General features: G+C 44.7%; 1 protein-coding gene across 2 annotated transcripts in view; it reads right to left on the bottom strand.

Annotated features, from left to right (window-relative positions):
• Nucleotides 1–17,862, bottom strand: part of LSAMP (limbic system associated membrane protein) — a 1,027,936-nt gene that overhangs the window by 147,750 nt on the left and 862,324 nt on the right. For both annotated transcript variants that reach the window (XM_085621152.1, XM_085621151.1), the window contains exon 4: nt 9,558–9,692. In XM_085621152.1, the coding sequence (XP_085477278.1) occupies nt 9,558–9,692 (135 nt within the window). The remainder of the gene's footprint in view (nt 1–9,557; nt 9,693–17,862) is intronic.

The raw sequence follows: 17,862 nt of genomic DNA, 5'->3' as shown, positions 1-17,862 counted from the left end.
AACCAGCATTTATAGATGTAACTAAAGGGCGGTGAAAGCCAACACCGCTATAGTTCTCTGAAATTTCTTGCATCCCGAAAATGTATCTAGGCATTGGGAAAAACAACAGTTGATGGACAGAATGCAGAACAATGTCATACATTCACCCCAGTACAGAGATCTGGGCCTAAATCCATTGTTTTTTTGCTCACCATGCCATTCTAGTTTGAACCCAGCCATATGCAAATCAGTCTTGACCCTGTGCCTCATGGGAAGAGGCATTGGCTACATACATAAGCAAGCTGAGTTGGTTGTGAGCACTGGTCAACAATAAACAGAAGATACAACTGATACAAAACTTACTCAAAAGTGTAAAATTACTCAAAAGTTTCCTTTGTGAATTAGGCTCATAGTTCCCCAGTAAGTAGTTCCTTTGTAAACAATGTTTGAACTGTTGAGTTACTGCTCTCCCCATAACATTCTAGTGACAGATAGAATCAAGATTTGGGGATAGTTGGTGTTTGCTGTAGGCTCTAGAGTAGTAACCACTGCCAGTGACTCACCCACACAGTCTCACAAGAAGATACTAAGATGCCCCATTTTTATTTAGGCAGAGATTTTCTTGCCATTCTCGTCCCATTACAGAATTTCAGAACAGATCACGCATGTAGTAGGGGGTCATTGAAATTGTCGTCTACTCTTAAGTTTATTTTAACTCTGTACATTGTGATCTTCCCAAAGTTTATAGTGAAAGTTTGTGAAAATACTTATTCAAAGTAGGATTTGATGGGAGAAAAACCCCAAGCAAAACCTACTTTCAGTAAGCGAATACTCCCACAAAACGTTTTATTTTTATTTTTTAGAAAATGTGTTTCTAGAGGGAATATTGTGGTATGTACATGTACTATGCTATTTCACAAATTGCAGAACTTATAAACTTTGCCTTTCTTCCCAAGCGGAACTGTAATCCCACAACCATCTCGTCAAAAGCTCCTGCACAGTTTCTCTCTATGTAAGGCTTGTGTTGGGTGGACCATCAACTGATCTCATCCTGTCTAGGTCTCGATAATGAGAAGGTCATAAGCCGAGATATTGTTCAAGTTCCTAAAGCTTGGCCAAGGGAGGCTATGATGTGACATGCTCTTAACTCTGTAGTAGTATCCTTTAATTAGATGAGAACCTCGATTAAAAAAAAGAACCTGTGTTAAGCTCTTACCATACCTTGTCTCAGAACTCAATCGATAGTGAAGGGTGCCTCTAAAGAGCGCAGGTCGTGTACCCCTACACAGCTTGGTCATGGGAGCCGATGACGGTACATGCTCTAGCTGTGAAGTACCAGCCTTTAAAGAGACCGGAGACTCAGGGCCTCATTTATGAGGCTCCTTGCACTGCCGGAACCTTACTTTTCGTGACGTTTCGTGGTGCAGGATCCTGCTCCATATTTACCAGGCAGCACTAAGCCACTTTTTTGGGCCTAATGCTGCTTCATAAATATGGTTCCCTTTAACAAAGTTTTCTGCATTAAAGGGGTGTGCTGCTGAGGGAGTTCCCAGCAACATCCATGGCTTTTCGATACTGCCCCAGATTTATGAGAAATCGTAACTCTGGGGCAGCGCCAAAAAAAGTATGCCTCCCCTGGGGTGTTGGTGTAAGGGAGGCACAACAAAGAGAAATATCTATATTTCTACTCGTTTTTCCTTTTTCTGTGTGTCCTGCAGCACACATGAAAAGAGCAAAGAGCCTGTTGTGATTGTTTTTGTGCAGGAAGGTTACAGTTCCTGCACAACAATTATCATCCATTCTTCAACCATGGTGCAAAGGTGTCTGCTTTGGCGCACGGCAGCCCACTGTGTGCCAGCGTATGGGATTAAGGACAGGAATGCGGAATATCTGATACACATGTGCATTCCTGCCCTTCTCTTTTGCCGTAGGGAAGCTCCCCATGAAAGCTTGCGGCGCTGTCCTACGGCAAAACTGCGTAAATGAGGCCGTCAATACCTATCCGATAAATGTTAATTTAATGTGGAAAGAGAGGTTTGTCTCATAGCTTGTCTCATAACTCTATATAGACTACATAAGGGCCCCAATCTATAGGCGCCTACATCTCCTTTAGGGGGAAACAACGGTTAACGTACTGATAGAGGGTCGAAACGCCGTCGACAAGCTGAAAGAGCGAACCATTGCCCAGCACGTATTATTATATACAGTTGCTGTTTACAAAGAAATTATACAAGAATGGTCGCCTTTTAAGATTTATGGAAACCTTGTATATAAATATACACCCTGTCACTTACGATTAGGTTCCATTTTTCACTTTGGGACAGAGTGCACAAATATCTGGTCTATTGTAAATTTAAACAATGTATATAATAAGCTGGTGTGTTTATAAAACAAGTCATAATTGTACAAATGTGTTGGTGGTTCCTTGCCCTCTGACATTATTCTACCCTCTTTTTATTGCGATTGTGCAAATTATATTGCTTGAATAATTTTTTATGAGTCCACAGGAAACGTTGTTTCCCCTTATATAACCATTACCCTGGTTCCGTTAGTGAGTATGGTTTCCCTGTCCTTTCTCTTTTTACATCTCCTTTAGGGGCATATCAGCAAGGGCCGGCGATAATTATCGCTAAGCGCACTTAGCGCTAGGATAATTATCGCCGGCTATCGCTGCTTTCTATCGCGGAGATAGCGTGCTATCAGCAATGCTGATCTCCAAAGCGATAGAAATGCAAGCGTTAGCTGGAAAACAGTGTGATTATCGCTGGAAATCCAGCGATAATCGCACTGTGACCGGCGATACCTTGCTGATAGGGCAGGGTGGTCTTAGCCATGTCATCCACCTCCCATTGGATATCATGGCTAAGTCAGAATTAAAGCAGGCATAAGGAAAGTAGCGATAACCATGGTTAGCGCTACTTTTCTTATCGCTATGCTTCTTAGCGATTCCCTTGATAATTGGAGAAATGTCGGTTAGCGACATTTCTCCAGTTATTTCGGGACGGAACGCCCACTTTGCATCTCAATAGAGATGCAAAGCTGGGCGTTCAGTAAACAGGCACTAAGGCATGGATTCACGCGTTAGCGTGTCCATGCTGATAGGGCGATAAAATTATCGCCGCTTTTCGTCCGAGAACGGACGCTAAAGCGACGATAATTTTATCGCCTCGCCTTGCTGATATGCTCCATTGATCTCTGGGGATCAATTTGGCACAGAAGGACTCACACTACCGCCAGTCTGGAATCCATCCCCAGTACGTTGACATCATTACAAATTGTAATGTGTTGGACAAGACCGTAGATTCTTGAGTTGACATATACAGAATGTTCCAGGAATAATTCATGTGTATAAAAGTAGAAGAAGAGACATACACAATGAAGTGCTCTTCTGCAGGAAAGTGTGCTTGGTGTGTGTTCAATGGTGTGTGAGAGAACGATGAACATGGGTTGTTTTTTTGTGTGTGTTGGGTGAAATCATTGTGGAGGGCGTTGCATCTTAAACATTTTTTGTTGGTGTGCAAAACATAGCTGTTCTTAATGTTAGTTACCTATTGGCTTTACAAACATTGACAAAGCCAATAGGCCTGATCTTAGTGTGCTGATGTATGCAAACACCGGCCTGCATAAATGGGCATTATTTAAGCCATGTTTCTTCATATTCTGCTTCTTCCTGTACCACTTATGCATGTGCCCCAGGCGTTTTAATTCCCCAGGCTTGCTGTGCATGCATTAGCACTTTAAAGACTGACAAAGAGACCCCGCAAATGCTTGTTTTATTTTCACAGGCCATCAGATGGAAAGTGTTTCAACACCTAACCCTTCAGCAGTATAACCAGCTGCTTCCTGCAACCCTTGAAGGAAGAAATTAAAAATATGATTCTGACAGTGTTAAGAAAAGGAGAAACTAGATGAAATAAGCTATTCTCTGTGCAGAAGGAGGCTCACCGCGACCAATTTAATTAAATTTACCACCTAAGATTCTTTACTCTGAGTGTTTATCCTGGTCTCTGTGTTCTTGGCTCACTGCCTTTCTTTCAGGGCTGATGCAAAATGTGAACTTGTTCTCCAGATAAATGAAGATGTAACCTCTGGATGTGTCACCTTGTCCCCAAGAGACACTCGCGCCACGAGCCATTGCCAGGATTAGAGGCTCTTCCACACTGCGCACGTCTCCTCCCAGCACTAAGTGTGGGGATTCATTGCTAATCATACTCTGGGTCTACCACCAGCCATGAGGGAACCTCTGGGCACAGCTGGGCCCCTGGCACCTGAAGAGCCACAAAACTACCCCCTGCCTTGAGTCGATGGCTGCCCTGTCCTTCCACGCAAAGATGCCGTGGTCGCCACTTATCCCCGCGTCCAAGCGATGCCTCCCTGCTTACCCTTTGCTGTTCCACCTCGTCCTTTTCTTTCTCTCAATCCTGTCTTTTGGTCGACTCTCATTTTATCTTAGATTGACATACAAAACGTTGATGTCATTCAGGGCTTCTGTTCGAGGGGACACATGTCCAGCTCTGAGCATCCTGCAGCCTCTTCTTTGCCCTCCTGATTTTTAAACGACGTTCCTCACAAGCTGTATTTCTTCTCTTCTCACCACAAGCTGCCTTTTAGGTCTCGGCTAGCGAAGGCTGCGCTTGCGCAGTCTCGCTTGCGAGATTTAATGACTTGGAGAAGAGGGGCTTGAACCCGCCCCTCTTCTCCCCTCTTCTCCATTGGCTGGCCTCTTGAATGCTGGCCAGCCATTGGAGAAGAGGTTTGTCTCTCCGAACAGGCCCCGTCCTTTTCAGATTCGGGGGCGTGTTTTTTGCTACTTTTCTCATTCTCTCCTCCAGCCAATGGCAAGAGGAGAGAAAAGAAAAACATGCCCCCGAATCCGAAATCGCCCCTGCCTTTCTCCGAGGCATTTCTGCTTCGCCTCGGAGAAAGGCAGTGGTGTGTGTAGTATCGGGGTAGTGTGCTTGTTTTTGGTATGTTTTAGGCAATTTTATTTGTTTTTAAACACGCTTTTAAACGTTTTTAAACGCTAAAGTGATAAGCTCCCTGAAAACGTTTGACGTCAGCCTCATGGGGTGCCGCCAGCTTGGCCGATATCAAAGTAATTTAGTTGTAGTAAATTCCTAAACATTTACATAGAATCTATTGCTAACAGTCATCCGCCGTATTTGAAAGCTGTAGTTTAAATGTTAGCGGCTAACTTCTGGTCGAATGTTTCTTTCTAATAACTGATAGTGTTGCTGTTGTCCGTCGTCTAGCTGAGGTAGGTTTCACTTTCTGTCCTTCTTTTGTTTCTAATGTCTATTCTGCCTTGATGGCTTTTCGCGCGCTGCCTTGTGAAATGCCGCGATGACGTCACGAAGAGCCAGCCCCTCCGCCGGCAGCCTGAGGTGTGGGCGGAGCCTGGTGCCAGGGGGCGGGGCGTTCCGTCACTCCTGGAGAAATAAAAAAAACAGTCTGAGCGCTGGCTCAGGGTAGGGAGAGGCGGCGGGTGGAGGAGGAGTAGAGCCCGGCGCGGTCGCAGCCCGGGCACCAACGGTAAGCAAGAGGCGCAGGGAGCCGGTGACAGAGGGTGGGGGGCCTATCTAGTCTTTAAGGACAGTTGGCGGGGTCGTTTAGATGAACCTCCCCCCGTTGGAGCTCTGACAGCTCTGGGCCTCAGACAGGTTGTTACCCTTGACCGCCAGCTCCCAGGCCACTCTTAAACGAGCGTAGTGCCACGCTGCATATGTATGTAATTACACACACGAGTACAGTACTTCCGGCCTCCTAGGCTATACCTGCACAGTGCCCACATGCGAACTCATCACCTCTCTCGTTGTCCAGCGCCCTGAGGGCCTCGGTAAACCTACACAGTGCCCCCAGGCCTCCTTAGATCGGATACATTGCACGACATTTACGCCCGTTTCAGGGATCGGTGTGTAGCGCTGCACACAACCCAATGCCGAGATTCATTGTAGGGGAAGCGTCATGCCCCTTCCCAATCCGTACACCCGATCCTTCCACTACATGCTTACCACTCCATATGTCACCCCAAGTCTCCCGAGGATCCTCCTTTCCAAAGAATGTACATGATGCCACCATATTTCCATCCACTTTAAATATCCCACGGGTCCTTCTGGCCTCCCTCTTGTCATCATGGAGACAAGCGGTATACACATACACTGCCCCCGATCGCCCTTACTCTCTGCCCTGGCATCTTATTATCAGTGGAGATGCCGATCCTTCAGTCTTCTACCCGCAGATTGCTCCCAGAGTTCCCTGTTACAGCAGAGACAGACCATTCTTTTTCTTCTGTCACATGACTGCATCATACCGGCAATACCTTGGCATCCTTTAACCGGCACGGAGCCCCCTCGTCTTTTGCCAACAGAGATCACAGAATCACACTTCCGTTTTAGATGAAAACGTGTTTACCAGTGTCTGTGACTTTCATGTTTCATCATGGTGTCCCATGCTCCTTATACCAGCAGAAATCCCAATAGCCTCCGCCTATTCTCACAACTTCTCTCTCTCAAAACATCACTACCTCACTCTCTAGCTCACAACCTCACAACTTCACTCTCTCTCACTCACTACCTCAATCACTCTCTATCTCACTACCTCACTCTTTCTATCTCACTAACTCACTTTCACTCTCTCTTTCACTACCTCTCTCTCTATCTCACTACATCACAACATCACTATATGCTTATATATCACTACCTCACAACATCCCTCTCCCTCACTACCTCACTCTTTCACTACCTCACTCTCTCTATCTCACTACCTCACTCTCTATCTACCTCACTCTCTATCTACCTCACTCTCTAACTCACTACCTCACTCACTATCTACCTCACTCTCTCTCACTACCTCAGTCTCTATTTCAATACCTCACTCTCTCTCTCTATCTCACTACCTCACTCTCTCTCTGCTAATGCAATAGGTATCACATATGCAAAAAAAAGCTAATGCCAATAGAAATGACAATGCCATTTATTTAGGGATACAAAAATGATTAAAAAATAATGAGCAATACCAATAGCTCTACCTATAATATTGCCGAGACCATTGCATTGTAAATGCTTGTTGTCTCTTCTGAAGGAGCGCAAAACAACAGGATTGTGGCAATGATAGTTTCGTTTTTGAATGAGAAACTACCGATCACCTTCCTAATTCCCTTAGGTCGACACACAACGCTGTTCTGCACTGCTCTTTTGTTTGAAGGGCGAGTGAGTGAGAGGTCTACTTGTATTTCATGCACGGTTTCTAATTCACCGGCTCCACAGTCATGGCTCCAAATATTGAGTGCCCAGAGGAGTACTTGATTAATTTAAATAACACACCCAGATCAAAGCCTGTTACTCAGGAATGTAATTTCATAGTGCATTACTGAAAGACAACAGCATCATTTGTAATCACAATTCAAAGCAATCGTAGCAAATACATGGGAAAAAGCATAGATATAATCGCAAAAACAAGGCTACGAAAAATAATGATTTAACACCACCATAATAACACTCTGTTAACAATACAAGTACAATTACTACAATCATAGCACCACGACAATAGTCAGATCAACATGTTGGAAACAAAGTCTCTCTCCAGAGTAACATCCATGTCTATCACAGTTAACTTCTCTCTTGCAAATAACTCTCTTTGAAAAACTGTTAGGGTTTAAAGGACTATGGCCACCCTGATAGGCTCAGAAGCTAAGCAAAGGCCAAGAACTTATCTGGGAAAGAGAAATGCTCTGCCCTCTTCCCCTTCTTCACTTGGAAATGAGGGTGCAGAGAGGGCGCAAACACACTTTTTCAGAGAATACCATTCAAAGATGTTTCAATGTTTATCACGGCAGTTAGTGGGCCAGCCGCTAACCACCGACTGACATGGTTGCGAGCAGTTGAGTTTTTAAGGTACGAGGTAATAGGAGGTGTCTGCCTTCTGCAGCACCTTAGCCTCTGAATATGTTGTCTTCAGTCTATTAGGACCTACTGAACGTTTGTCCCCAGGTTCCTACTGTCCCTCAAGTCCTCTGGCAACTTTTCATTGGGTCAACAGAGTCCATCACTCAAATTATCATTTTGCCTCTTTCTGTCATCAGGCTGACCCTTGGCCCTTCATATGACTCCAATCATAGATCAAACTCCAAGCATCAACACAACCGGAGTCCAAACATTAACCCACCTGATTCCAACCATCACACCAGCCAGACTTCAAACATCAACCCGACCAGAGCCCAAATATCAACCAAACCAAACTTCAACCTTCAACCCCAACCAGAGCCTTAATATCAACCCAACCAGACTTCAAACACAACCCAACCAGACTTCAAACTCCAACTCAACCAGACTTCAAACATGAATCCAACCAGACTTCAAACATTAACCCACCTGATTCCAACCATCACACCAGCCAGACTTCAAACAACAACCCGACCAGAGCCCAAACATCAACCAAACCAAACTTCAACCTTTAACCCCAACCAGAGCCTTAATATCAACCCAACCAGACTTTAAACACAACCCAACCAGACTTCAAACACAACCCAACCAGACTTCAAACTCCAACTCAACCAGACTTCAAACATGAATCCAATCAGACTTCAAACATTAACCCACCTGATTTCAACCATCACACCAGCCAGACTTCAAACATCAACCCGACCAGAGCCCAAACATCAACCAAACCAAACTTCAACCTTCAACCCCAACCAGAGCCTTAATATCAACCCAACCAGACTTCAAACACAACCCAACCAGACTTCAAACACAACCCAATCAGACTTCACACTCAACCCAACCAGACGTCAAACTCCAACTCAACCAGACTTCAAACATTAACCCACCTGATTCCAACCATCACACCAGCCAGACTTCAAACATCAACCCAACCAAACTTCAAACATCAACCCTGATCAGAGCCTTAACATCACTCAACCAGACTCCAAACGCCACCCCAACCAGGCTCCAAACACCAACCCAACCCAACCAGACTTCAAACATGAACCTTTTCTTTTGATAGTATGGGCAATATTAAGGGTGGCAGATGTGATCTATCTCATCACCAGAAGGGAGAAGTAGTTTGACTCAGTGATCCTATTATCTTAGGATAGCAACAACCACTGCCCAAATCTCCTTTTTGCATCACAGTGGGCCATAAAATGTGCATGTCCCTTCCCTTCAGGCAACTAGCCAGGGAGTAAAACTACACTTGAATTCAATTTGAAATGATTGGGTCTTCCCAGCTTTCTGAATGAATGCACTTTCTTAAGAAATGCATTTGGAAGGAATTTCCCTATTTTTCTGCTTTGAAATTGATTGTGCAATAAGAAAGACCAAGATTTGCTAAAATAGCCTTTGGCTATCACCCATTGTGAAGTGGGGGTGCATGTTGGAGAATCTATGAGAATTGATAGGGTGGAGGCATCTAAAAGGGCACACGTCTTGGAAACAGAGAGTGTTGGAGAGGTAGGAAGACACCACAAGGAGTGTGTGGTTTGGATGCACACAATGGCAATCTCTGGCAACAACCCTACAGATATTCCAGATTTCCCCCATTCCTTTCTACTCAAAGGAGATTCCTTCTGCCTTTTTACTTACAGTTCACAGTGACCCGGACTTGCTTCACGTCATCGGAGGCCACCTCGTTGGCAGCTTTGCACTCGTACTTGCCAGACTGCTCCCTTGTGATGCCGAGGATGTCCAGGTATTCCTCCTCCCCTTCAAATTCTCTACCTGCATAAGACACAGTGTAATAACCAAATATACGTTAAAACGAAATCACCAGGCATCACAGCTGTCGCATATGAACTTGTGGATTGTGACGTTTAAATCTGCGTTACATCACAAAACATTAAAACATTTGATTGTTTTGCTGTACTCAATTACAAATCAGTTATTTTATGCACTTCAAACCATATAACTTAGACATGTCTCAGCACAATGTGTGTATATAAATATATATCAACATGAGGTGGTAATACATTTTGAAGCTTTGTTGTACGCCATTTTTGGTCCCCGCTGTTTTATTCATCTTCCTGTGCGTGTGTGTGTATATATATATATATATATATATTCACTTAAAAAAAACATAGGTTTCACACATGTTATAGTTACCTGGACATTTCACTCGTAAAAAACCAATGAAATTCCCCCGTTATAGTTAGTGCAAGCAACTATAACTCACGCGACCGCAATCCTCTTCTGATGACGTCAGATATTACATCACTGTATTTAGACACTTATTTACCCATGTCTTCTTCCATTAATCTTTAGCTATACATATATTACAAATATTTATTTTTCAGAAAGACACATATGTCATCAGTGATGTAATATCTGACGTCATCAGCAGAGGATTGCGGTCGCGTGAGTTATTGTTGCCTGCACTAACTATAACAGGGGAATTTCATTGGTTTTTTACGAGTGAAATGTCCAGGTAACTATAACATGTGTGAAACCTATGGTTTTTTAAGTAAATTTGCAAGGTTTTTTAAATGCTAATTCGTAACTATAACGTGTGTGAAACCTATGGTTTTTTCAGTGAATTTCAAAGGTTTTTTAAATGCTAATTTATGAATGTAATTTTTTTTTAATGGAATTTTCAGCTTGCGCGCACCGTGCGCGCACCGTGCGCGCACTCGCGAACTTCGCGGAATTTTTTCCGTTTCTTCCTCGTGCGCGCAGGGTGCGCGCACTCTGCGATTTTTCGAAAAAAAAATAAATCTTTTTTTTGCCCTTGGGGGTCCTTCTGGGACCCCCTGACAAAGGCTAGGGGGTCAGGAACTGTCCACCCTGCCCCCTTTTCACGTTCTCCACCTTTGTTTTTCACCCCCTCAGACTGCGAGAGACAAAATGGCGGCCGACACGTCCTGGTTTCGACCGATTCGAATGTTTACCGACATCTAACAACCAATCAGAATTCCGCTCGCGCACGTAAGGGTGCGCGCACAGTGCGCGCACGGTGCGCGCGTATAGATATTGATATGGTTTTAAATGCTATTTTCTCAGGAAATACTGAACAGATTTACACGAGACCTTCAAAAGGCACTTCCTTGACCTTATGGCTACCTCTCTGCCAAATTTCACGTAATTCTGTTCAGCCGTTCGGGCTGTAGCTGCGACTAAAGGTCCTATGGAAAAATGCATGGGGAAAACGCGTTTTGGGACCCCCCCTTTTTCTCGGCCCCTGCTTGACGAATCACCCCGAGACTTTCAGGGTAGGAGCTGAACGGATCGCCCCATTTGTTTTGAAAATTTTGCGAGGATTCGTCAACCGGCGCCAAAGTTATTCAAAATAGAATTTTGAGATTTCCTATGGAAAATAGGTTGTAACTATAACTATCTACTGGCAACCGCCAGTAGATAATTTATTCATAGAAAACAGTAGAAATGTATGAGACTTGCAATTTGAGAAAAATTTAGTAACGAGGAAAAAAGATAAACATACAATACTATAAATCAGACATTTGCATAACACCAACAAGATGCATTTTGATTGCCTTACAAACAGTCAACATCTCCCAGGGAATTCATTGCCAGAAGCTGAGCTAAGCCTCTTTACAGTCACAGCGCACATACACGTTGTTTCCATATCACCTATCAGTGAAGGGTTGTATGTCAGAATTTCATTAGCAAAAATATCAGTTTGTGTCTTATTTATTGTTTACAAAAATATAGTTCCATTGAGTGTTGATTTTCTATTGTTCTCTCCAGAAGGGTGATATCCATGTTAACATTTATGACCCAATATTTCTACCAGACAATATTTGTTTACAATATCCTGGTACCATCCCCTGGTCAGAGTTCTATTGATGAATCTAATGCTTAGAATGTGGTAGATGTGCTGGGGAGCAGTGTCACGTTCGTGTGTCGCCGGTTGAATCTATAGATGCAAACAGTGCTTATCTGTGCTGCTGACGTTGTATAGATATAAGAGGCCACCAAATCACTATTTACCCTGCCATGAGTTAGTCATATATATTTAAAGTGCTCTCAATGTCGTAAGTCTGTGAAAATTGTTTTAAAGTGTGCAACGCCTCCTAGTTTCTGCCCTCTTTTAAAATAACTTTGTTGTTGTTCAAATACGCTCACGCAAGACGAGGATGTGGGTATTAGATGGTGGTTATTGATTATATGGTAAAGCTACAGAACCCTTCACTGTATAAACCTTTTAGCATTTTGGAAAGAGGTAGTTGTGAAAAATGAAAACCGTGTTTGGCCCTATTTATTTCTTACTCAGAATCATGCTTAGTAAATACAGTCGAAGCAGGCACGGCTTGTGTACATACGCATGCAACCAAAGATACGCAACCACACTCCGCAGCGTAGCGTTAAGTACAAAACAAAAGATACAATACTAGTGTTGAAAGGACCATTCTATCCTGTACGCTGTGCGACATGAAATAGAAAAGCATGGCTTCAGTTTACAAATTGAGGAATTATTTATAATGAGCGCTGGAGCGAATAACCCTAGCCGACTGCGTGAGGGTCCGTGGTAGTGCTACATGGTTCGGACTTTAGTCAGTCCAACTAATGAGGGATGATAAAGTCTCGCGAGAGGACCCTCGGCAACTCCCTGTCAGTGATGTCCACAGCAACTGTTCAGGATGAGGGTCTCTGAATGCTTCACATAATGATGGTCCGTAGGAACTCCCCACGCGGAGCGCCCGTAAGAGTCCCATGTGGTGTAAGCTCATGCAAAGTGCTCACTTGGGGCATCCATTGGATAGTATCATGGTCCACTCACTAGGAAGGTCTCATTAAGGGACTCTCTGGATTTCAACTCTTCCTGGTGACGGTGGGGGGGAGGGGAGAGGCTAGGCAAAGGAGAATTGCATGAGAGATCCGGCAGGGGACCAACATTTCGAGCTTTATAGGGAGTTCGCAGGATGGATGTGCTTGGGAAGTTTTCATGATAATTATTTATTGGCCGACTCATGAAGATGGTCCTTCGAGGACCCTCATGTAAACCAGCTGAGTTGGACTCTAGGGGGCAGATTTACAAGCTCCTTGCGCCACTTTTGCGTCACTTTTAACACGGGAAAAGTGACACAAAAGTGGCGCAAGGGGCTTGTAAATCTGTCCCTAGGTTTCAAGAAGTAAAATCTCAGCTCAGTCACATGACACACCGTGTGATAGTGAGCACATCCCTTAGGGCCTCAATCATCAGGCAGGAATCTCATGTTTTCAGATTCCATGCATGAGTTGCTTATAGAGGACAGCATTTTTGCTGTTCATTCTGTAACATGCATCCCTGCTTATCCCATTATAAATTGACGGAATGCAAAGAAATAGCCTGGGATGTATGTTTCTGTCTAACAATAATAGTCCTCTTTCTCTCTTTATTGTTTGTTTGCCAATATTATATCCAAATCATGAATCACTCTGAAATGAATTGTAAATAATTAACAGTCACCCCTCTCACATGCCCCCTGATATGCGCCTTCAGAGTGTTTTTGTTTTTGAAGGTTTATGAGGGTTTCTAGATAACTAGCTTCGTTCCTCAGCAGCCGCCATGAGCCCCGGTTGTCGCTTAGTTCCCGTATGTCTGCCTGGGTCGTGAGTCATTGGATGGCCCCTTTAAATCGCCTTCTTCTGACTGCACCGGAGGGGACTTGGAAGTGCTTGGGGGGCTGAGCCCCTCCCCCATCCCCCCACCAGGGCGAGGATAAAATTGGGAGCAAGAATGCCGACGTGTCTTTAAAGTTTAAACGCCCCCTGTTCTCTGCAGCCGACCCTCTTCCTCCCTTTGAAACGTCTGAGACCCCGGCAGGTGTCTGAAAAGAGGCCACTGAAAGCTTCCGGCCAGCAGGGGACCCCTGTTGGGAGGCCCTTGAGGTGGGGAGGGACGGGGGCTGGCGGGGGAGGGAAGGCAGGCAGAAGGGGATGGTCCGGGCCCTTTCTAAAACCAGGCTTGTGGGCGCGCAAGAGGTAATAAACGCAGTGGGGCCTTCCCGCGGACAGCTGTCGGGGCAGAGCAGCGTCAGGAAAATGGCAGTCATTTGTCCCCTCTGCTGCGTGTGCCTCGGCTGCCAAAAGCCCTCCCGAGGAAGAGGCAATTTACTGCCGCACAAAGGACTGCAGCGCGCTGGGGTGTCTGAGCAGCGTCGGCAGGGTTTAGAGAGGCCTCTCCCCGCTTTCAGCTCTGCCTGGCTCTTTCCATCACTTCTTCCCGCTCTCCTCCCCATTAACACACCTCTCTGCTCTGTCTCTGCTCCCCTCCCATTACTTTAATGCGTCCTCTGTCTGCATTTATCCTTTCCCTCCCTATCTGCGGTTCATTCCGCCATCTCCACCCTCTCTCCATCCCTCCACCTCTCCTTTACGACTATCACTTCTAGTAATAAGTCCTCTTTCTGCCTTTCTCTTTGTCCTCTCACATGTTCCCCGCCCTTTCCAACTCTCCCTCAATCTCTCAGGGCCTATTAGGATGTGGGTCATAGTTTCCTCAGACCGACACCATAGGGGAAACGGTACTGACCGACCTAATTATGATGCGACCGCATTCTCCCATTTCTCTATAGGAGCTTGTGATAGGGCCATAAACCGGCTATAACACAAGCTCCCATAGAGAAATGGGAGATTGCGTTAATCTCTGCACCCTGTGGCAGGCACCTCAAGGTGCCTCAAGGGGAGGGGATTAACAGGGGGGCCCCTCAGTGCCCCCTCTACCCCCAACCGGAGGCCACAAGGGAAAGGGGGTACCCGCCAGGGGCCCACAAACACGCTTTCCGACAGGGTTTCCAAGTCAGAAAGGCCGGCATGGAAACCCTACTGTAAAACGTGCATCGTAATCCGTATGGCGTAAACTGCCGTCCATATGGATTACAGACTGGTTCTGAATGGCCGAGGGGCTCCTTGAGCCTGTTGGAAGCCAGCAAGAATGACCGCTTGGCTTCTATTCCGACCGGCTGTATCATAATCAGCCGGGCGGAATTGAAACCAACGATGACATCGGAATTGCCCCTCAGTGCCTATTCTCCCCTCCCATTGCTTCCACCTTCCTCCTTCTTCAACACCTCTCTCCTCTCTTCAATAATCCCCCTCTATAGTTTCCATCCCCACCTTAGTTTCTTATTTCTCTTCCTTCTTACTCTCCTCTGTTTACTCCATTGTCTTTCACTATCTCTACATTAGTAACTATTTACTCTTTCCTACATTCTGCCTTTCCTTTTCCCCTTTTCAAAATGTGCCACCTCTGATTCTAGCTTTCTTTATTTATTCCTTTTATGCTCTCTTGCGCTGAGATTGTTTCTCCCACTCCTGCTGGCTCATTCTAGCTCCCTTGTCTCGTCCCTTTCCTACCTTGCTTTCCTTTTTACGGCAGCTTTTTACTTATTTCCTCCATTCACCCATAGCTCTTTCTTCATAATTAAACCTTCCCACCATTGTCGTAGTATCATTACATATGGTAATAACTCCAGTCAAATACAGAGTCTAACAAGCTTACTAAGTTTTATGAAGTTTACGGACTTCATCAAAGTTGCAATGCTGTGTCGCCTTTACAATACTTCAGAAAACTATTTTTGCTGAAGAATTTTCCTGTAAATAATTTACTGTGCGAGAGACCTTTAATATATAGAAATGGGTGTATAAGGGATTTTTCTCAGCAGATCTTTTTTGCTGAGTTAGCTGCTTCCTAACAAAACAAGCATTGGCATAGCCAATAGCTCTCGCTTTTGGGACCTTATAAGTATTTAGTTTTGCAGCACATTATCCTTGGTGCAACAACATCAGCTGTTGCATGGCTAAACCTTGTACCTTATAAGTGTTTAGTCAATCAACAGTTGATGTTGTTGCACCAAGGATATTGAGCTGCAAAAGTAAATACTTATAAGGTCCCAAAAGCGAGACTATTGGCCATGCCAATGCTTGTTTATTTGGACAGCCACAACAATCAGAATTGCAAAATGGCATTGAGGAAATGGCGGGTGTGGTCTGTTATTGTAGATGAATGGCCGTCGTTAGTAATGCGTGTTATCTCTTCATCTCAGATTTCAGCTGCCTTTATCTTGTGCGGATTCTTTAAACCTAAGATATCAAAAGAAAGCTATACAATCTGGCTTCATAAGCTCTTAAAAGAGCTCGTAAACCTCAGTCATATTTTCTGGGGTAAATTAAAAAAAAACAAGTCTTTTGACACTTTCCTGAAAAAAAGAGCGAACTTGCAGAAACATTATAAATGAAAAGTACTGTTTCAATATACATTAAAAAAGATTTTTACAGAGAAAATTGTCTGTACAGTGCAGCTAAGTGGTTCTGTGACCTCAGGCATCTTAGCGCTTCAAAAGAAAAACAAAGAGAAAAATAAATTAAATTACGCTTACTGTCATGGTTTTTTTCCTCTCAGGCTATGCCTCCTAGACATCAGATTGAATTCTGCCCTTTGTAACTTAGACCTGGCATTGCTCACAGCACCTGAATTCGACCAAAAGTTCACAAGCCAGTTTCTGATGTGACAATTGACAGCCTTTCTACAACTAACAGGATGGTGTTTACAGACATACAAGATCCTTTCCCCCCAGCTGTGGTAAGTGGTAAGGCCAGACTTGTAAAACCAACAGCAAGTGGGGGAGGAGAGTGGTGACACGGGAGAGATGAAAAAGGAGAGGAATTGTGAGGCAGAAAAGATGGGGAGAGAAGAGAGGGAGTGACAGACAGACAAGAGAGGCCAGAGAAGGAGATTTTAGCGAGGGCAAAAGGGAGGGGACAGAAAATGAGAAAAGTGCAATCGAGGAGCGAGAAAGAACAAGACGGCAAAAGTGAAAGCAGGGGTGCACGCGCAAAACACACGAGTGGCAAAAGTGAAAGTAATTCAGGGTCCAGATGGTGCCTCAGGCGCTGAAAGCTGGCGGCTGCGCACACTTGTGCGCGTAACAGCAAGCTGGTGGCCGGCTGCCTCTGGGTAGCACTTCCAAAACCCGCTTACTAAATGTCTCACTTGAGACAGCGCATGCGCTGGCTCAGGCGAGACCTAATAACGTCTCATTCTTTTATGGGAGTGAATGCCTCCTCATGAGGAAGCAGTAACTTACACCATAGAAATGAAAGAAAAGGGATGTAAGGAATCTCAAAAGAGACCACAATCTGTTTCTCACTCACACCCAACTGATACAGTTCTTTTTGCTGCCCCCTACTGGGGGCACCTCAAGGCACCAGCCTCACTTCCCCTTAAGGACATCCCTGCCCACCACTGCCACCAGCTGCCCTTAAAGGACCATATCCCCTAGAGTTTGGCACACAACCAGGCCGAATGGTTGCTACCCCGCCACCAAATTTAGCGTTTCATCTGTTATGGGCACGACTGATGCCAACACCACCCACCGTGGCTTTGGACACACAAAGAGTACGTGAGGGACAGCAGGGGTGAACAGAGTACATGCGCCCCCACATCTCATGTCTTCACCCACAGAGCCCTCGCCTCTTACTGAACATAGCTTTGGGCATGCGCTCACGTTGTCAGGCTGGTGGGAGTTTGCTACATTGAATGTACTTTAAATTCCTGGGACTATTTCATATTTAGACAACAGATGGGTGCAAAAATTCAATTTCAGAACTGGGATTGACACTTGAGGTTTAATGGCGTGCAAGATTTGGGATATGGGGGGGCCTCCTGGCATCAACTGAAGGAGGGCGTTGTCCTTGCTTACAGAAAAAACGCTTTAATGAGATTGTACTTAAACGTCTTTGTTTTATGTTCAAATAAGAGATTGTTTTTAGATTTTTTAGGAATTTAAAAATGCATAGTATTTTTTAAATGGAAGTTTCTGCTAAGAGCATTACAATACTGAATGCTCTCTGGACTCTATAATATAACGTGCCATTAATATCTATTAATGCTCATTCTACTTGGCTCACTCATTTGAAAGATTAGGGTAGCCATGCCAGGTTTCAAATCAAAAAG

This window comes from Triturus cristatus, chromosome 8 (genome assembly GCF_964204655.1).
Source record: "Triturus cristatus chromosome 8, aTriCri1.1, whole genome shotgun sequence".
Classification (NCBI taxonomy): domain Eukaryota; kingdom Metazoa; phylum Chordata; class Amphibia; order Caudata; family Salamandridae; genus Triturus; species Triturus cristatus.
Note: the sequence above shows the minus strand (reverse complement) of the source record. Positions and strands in the feature narration are given on the sequence as shown.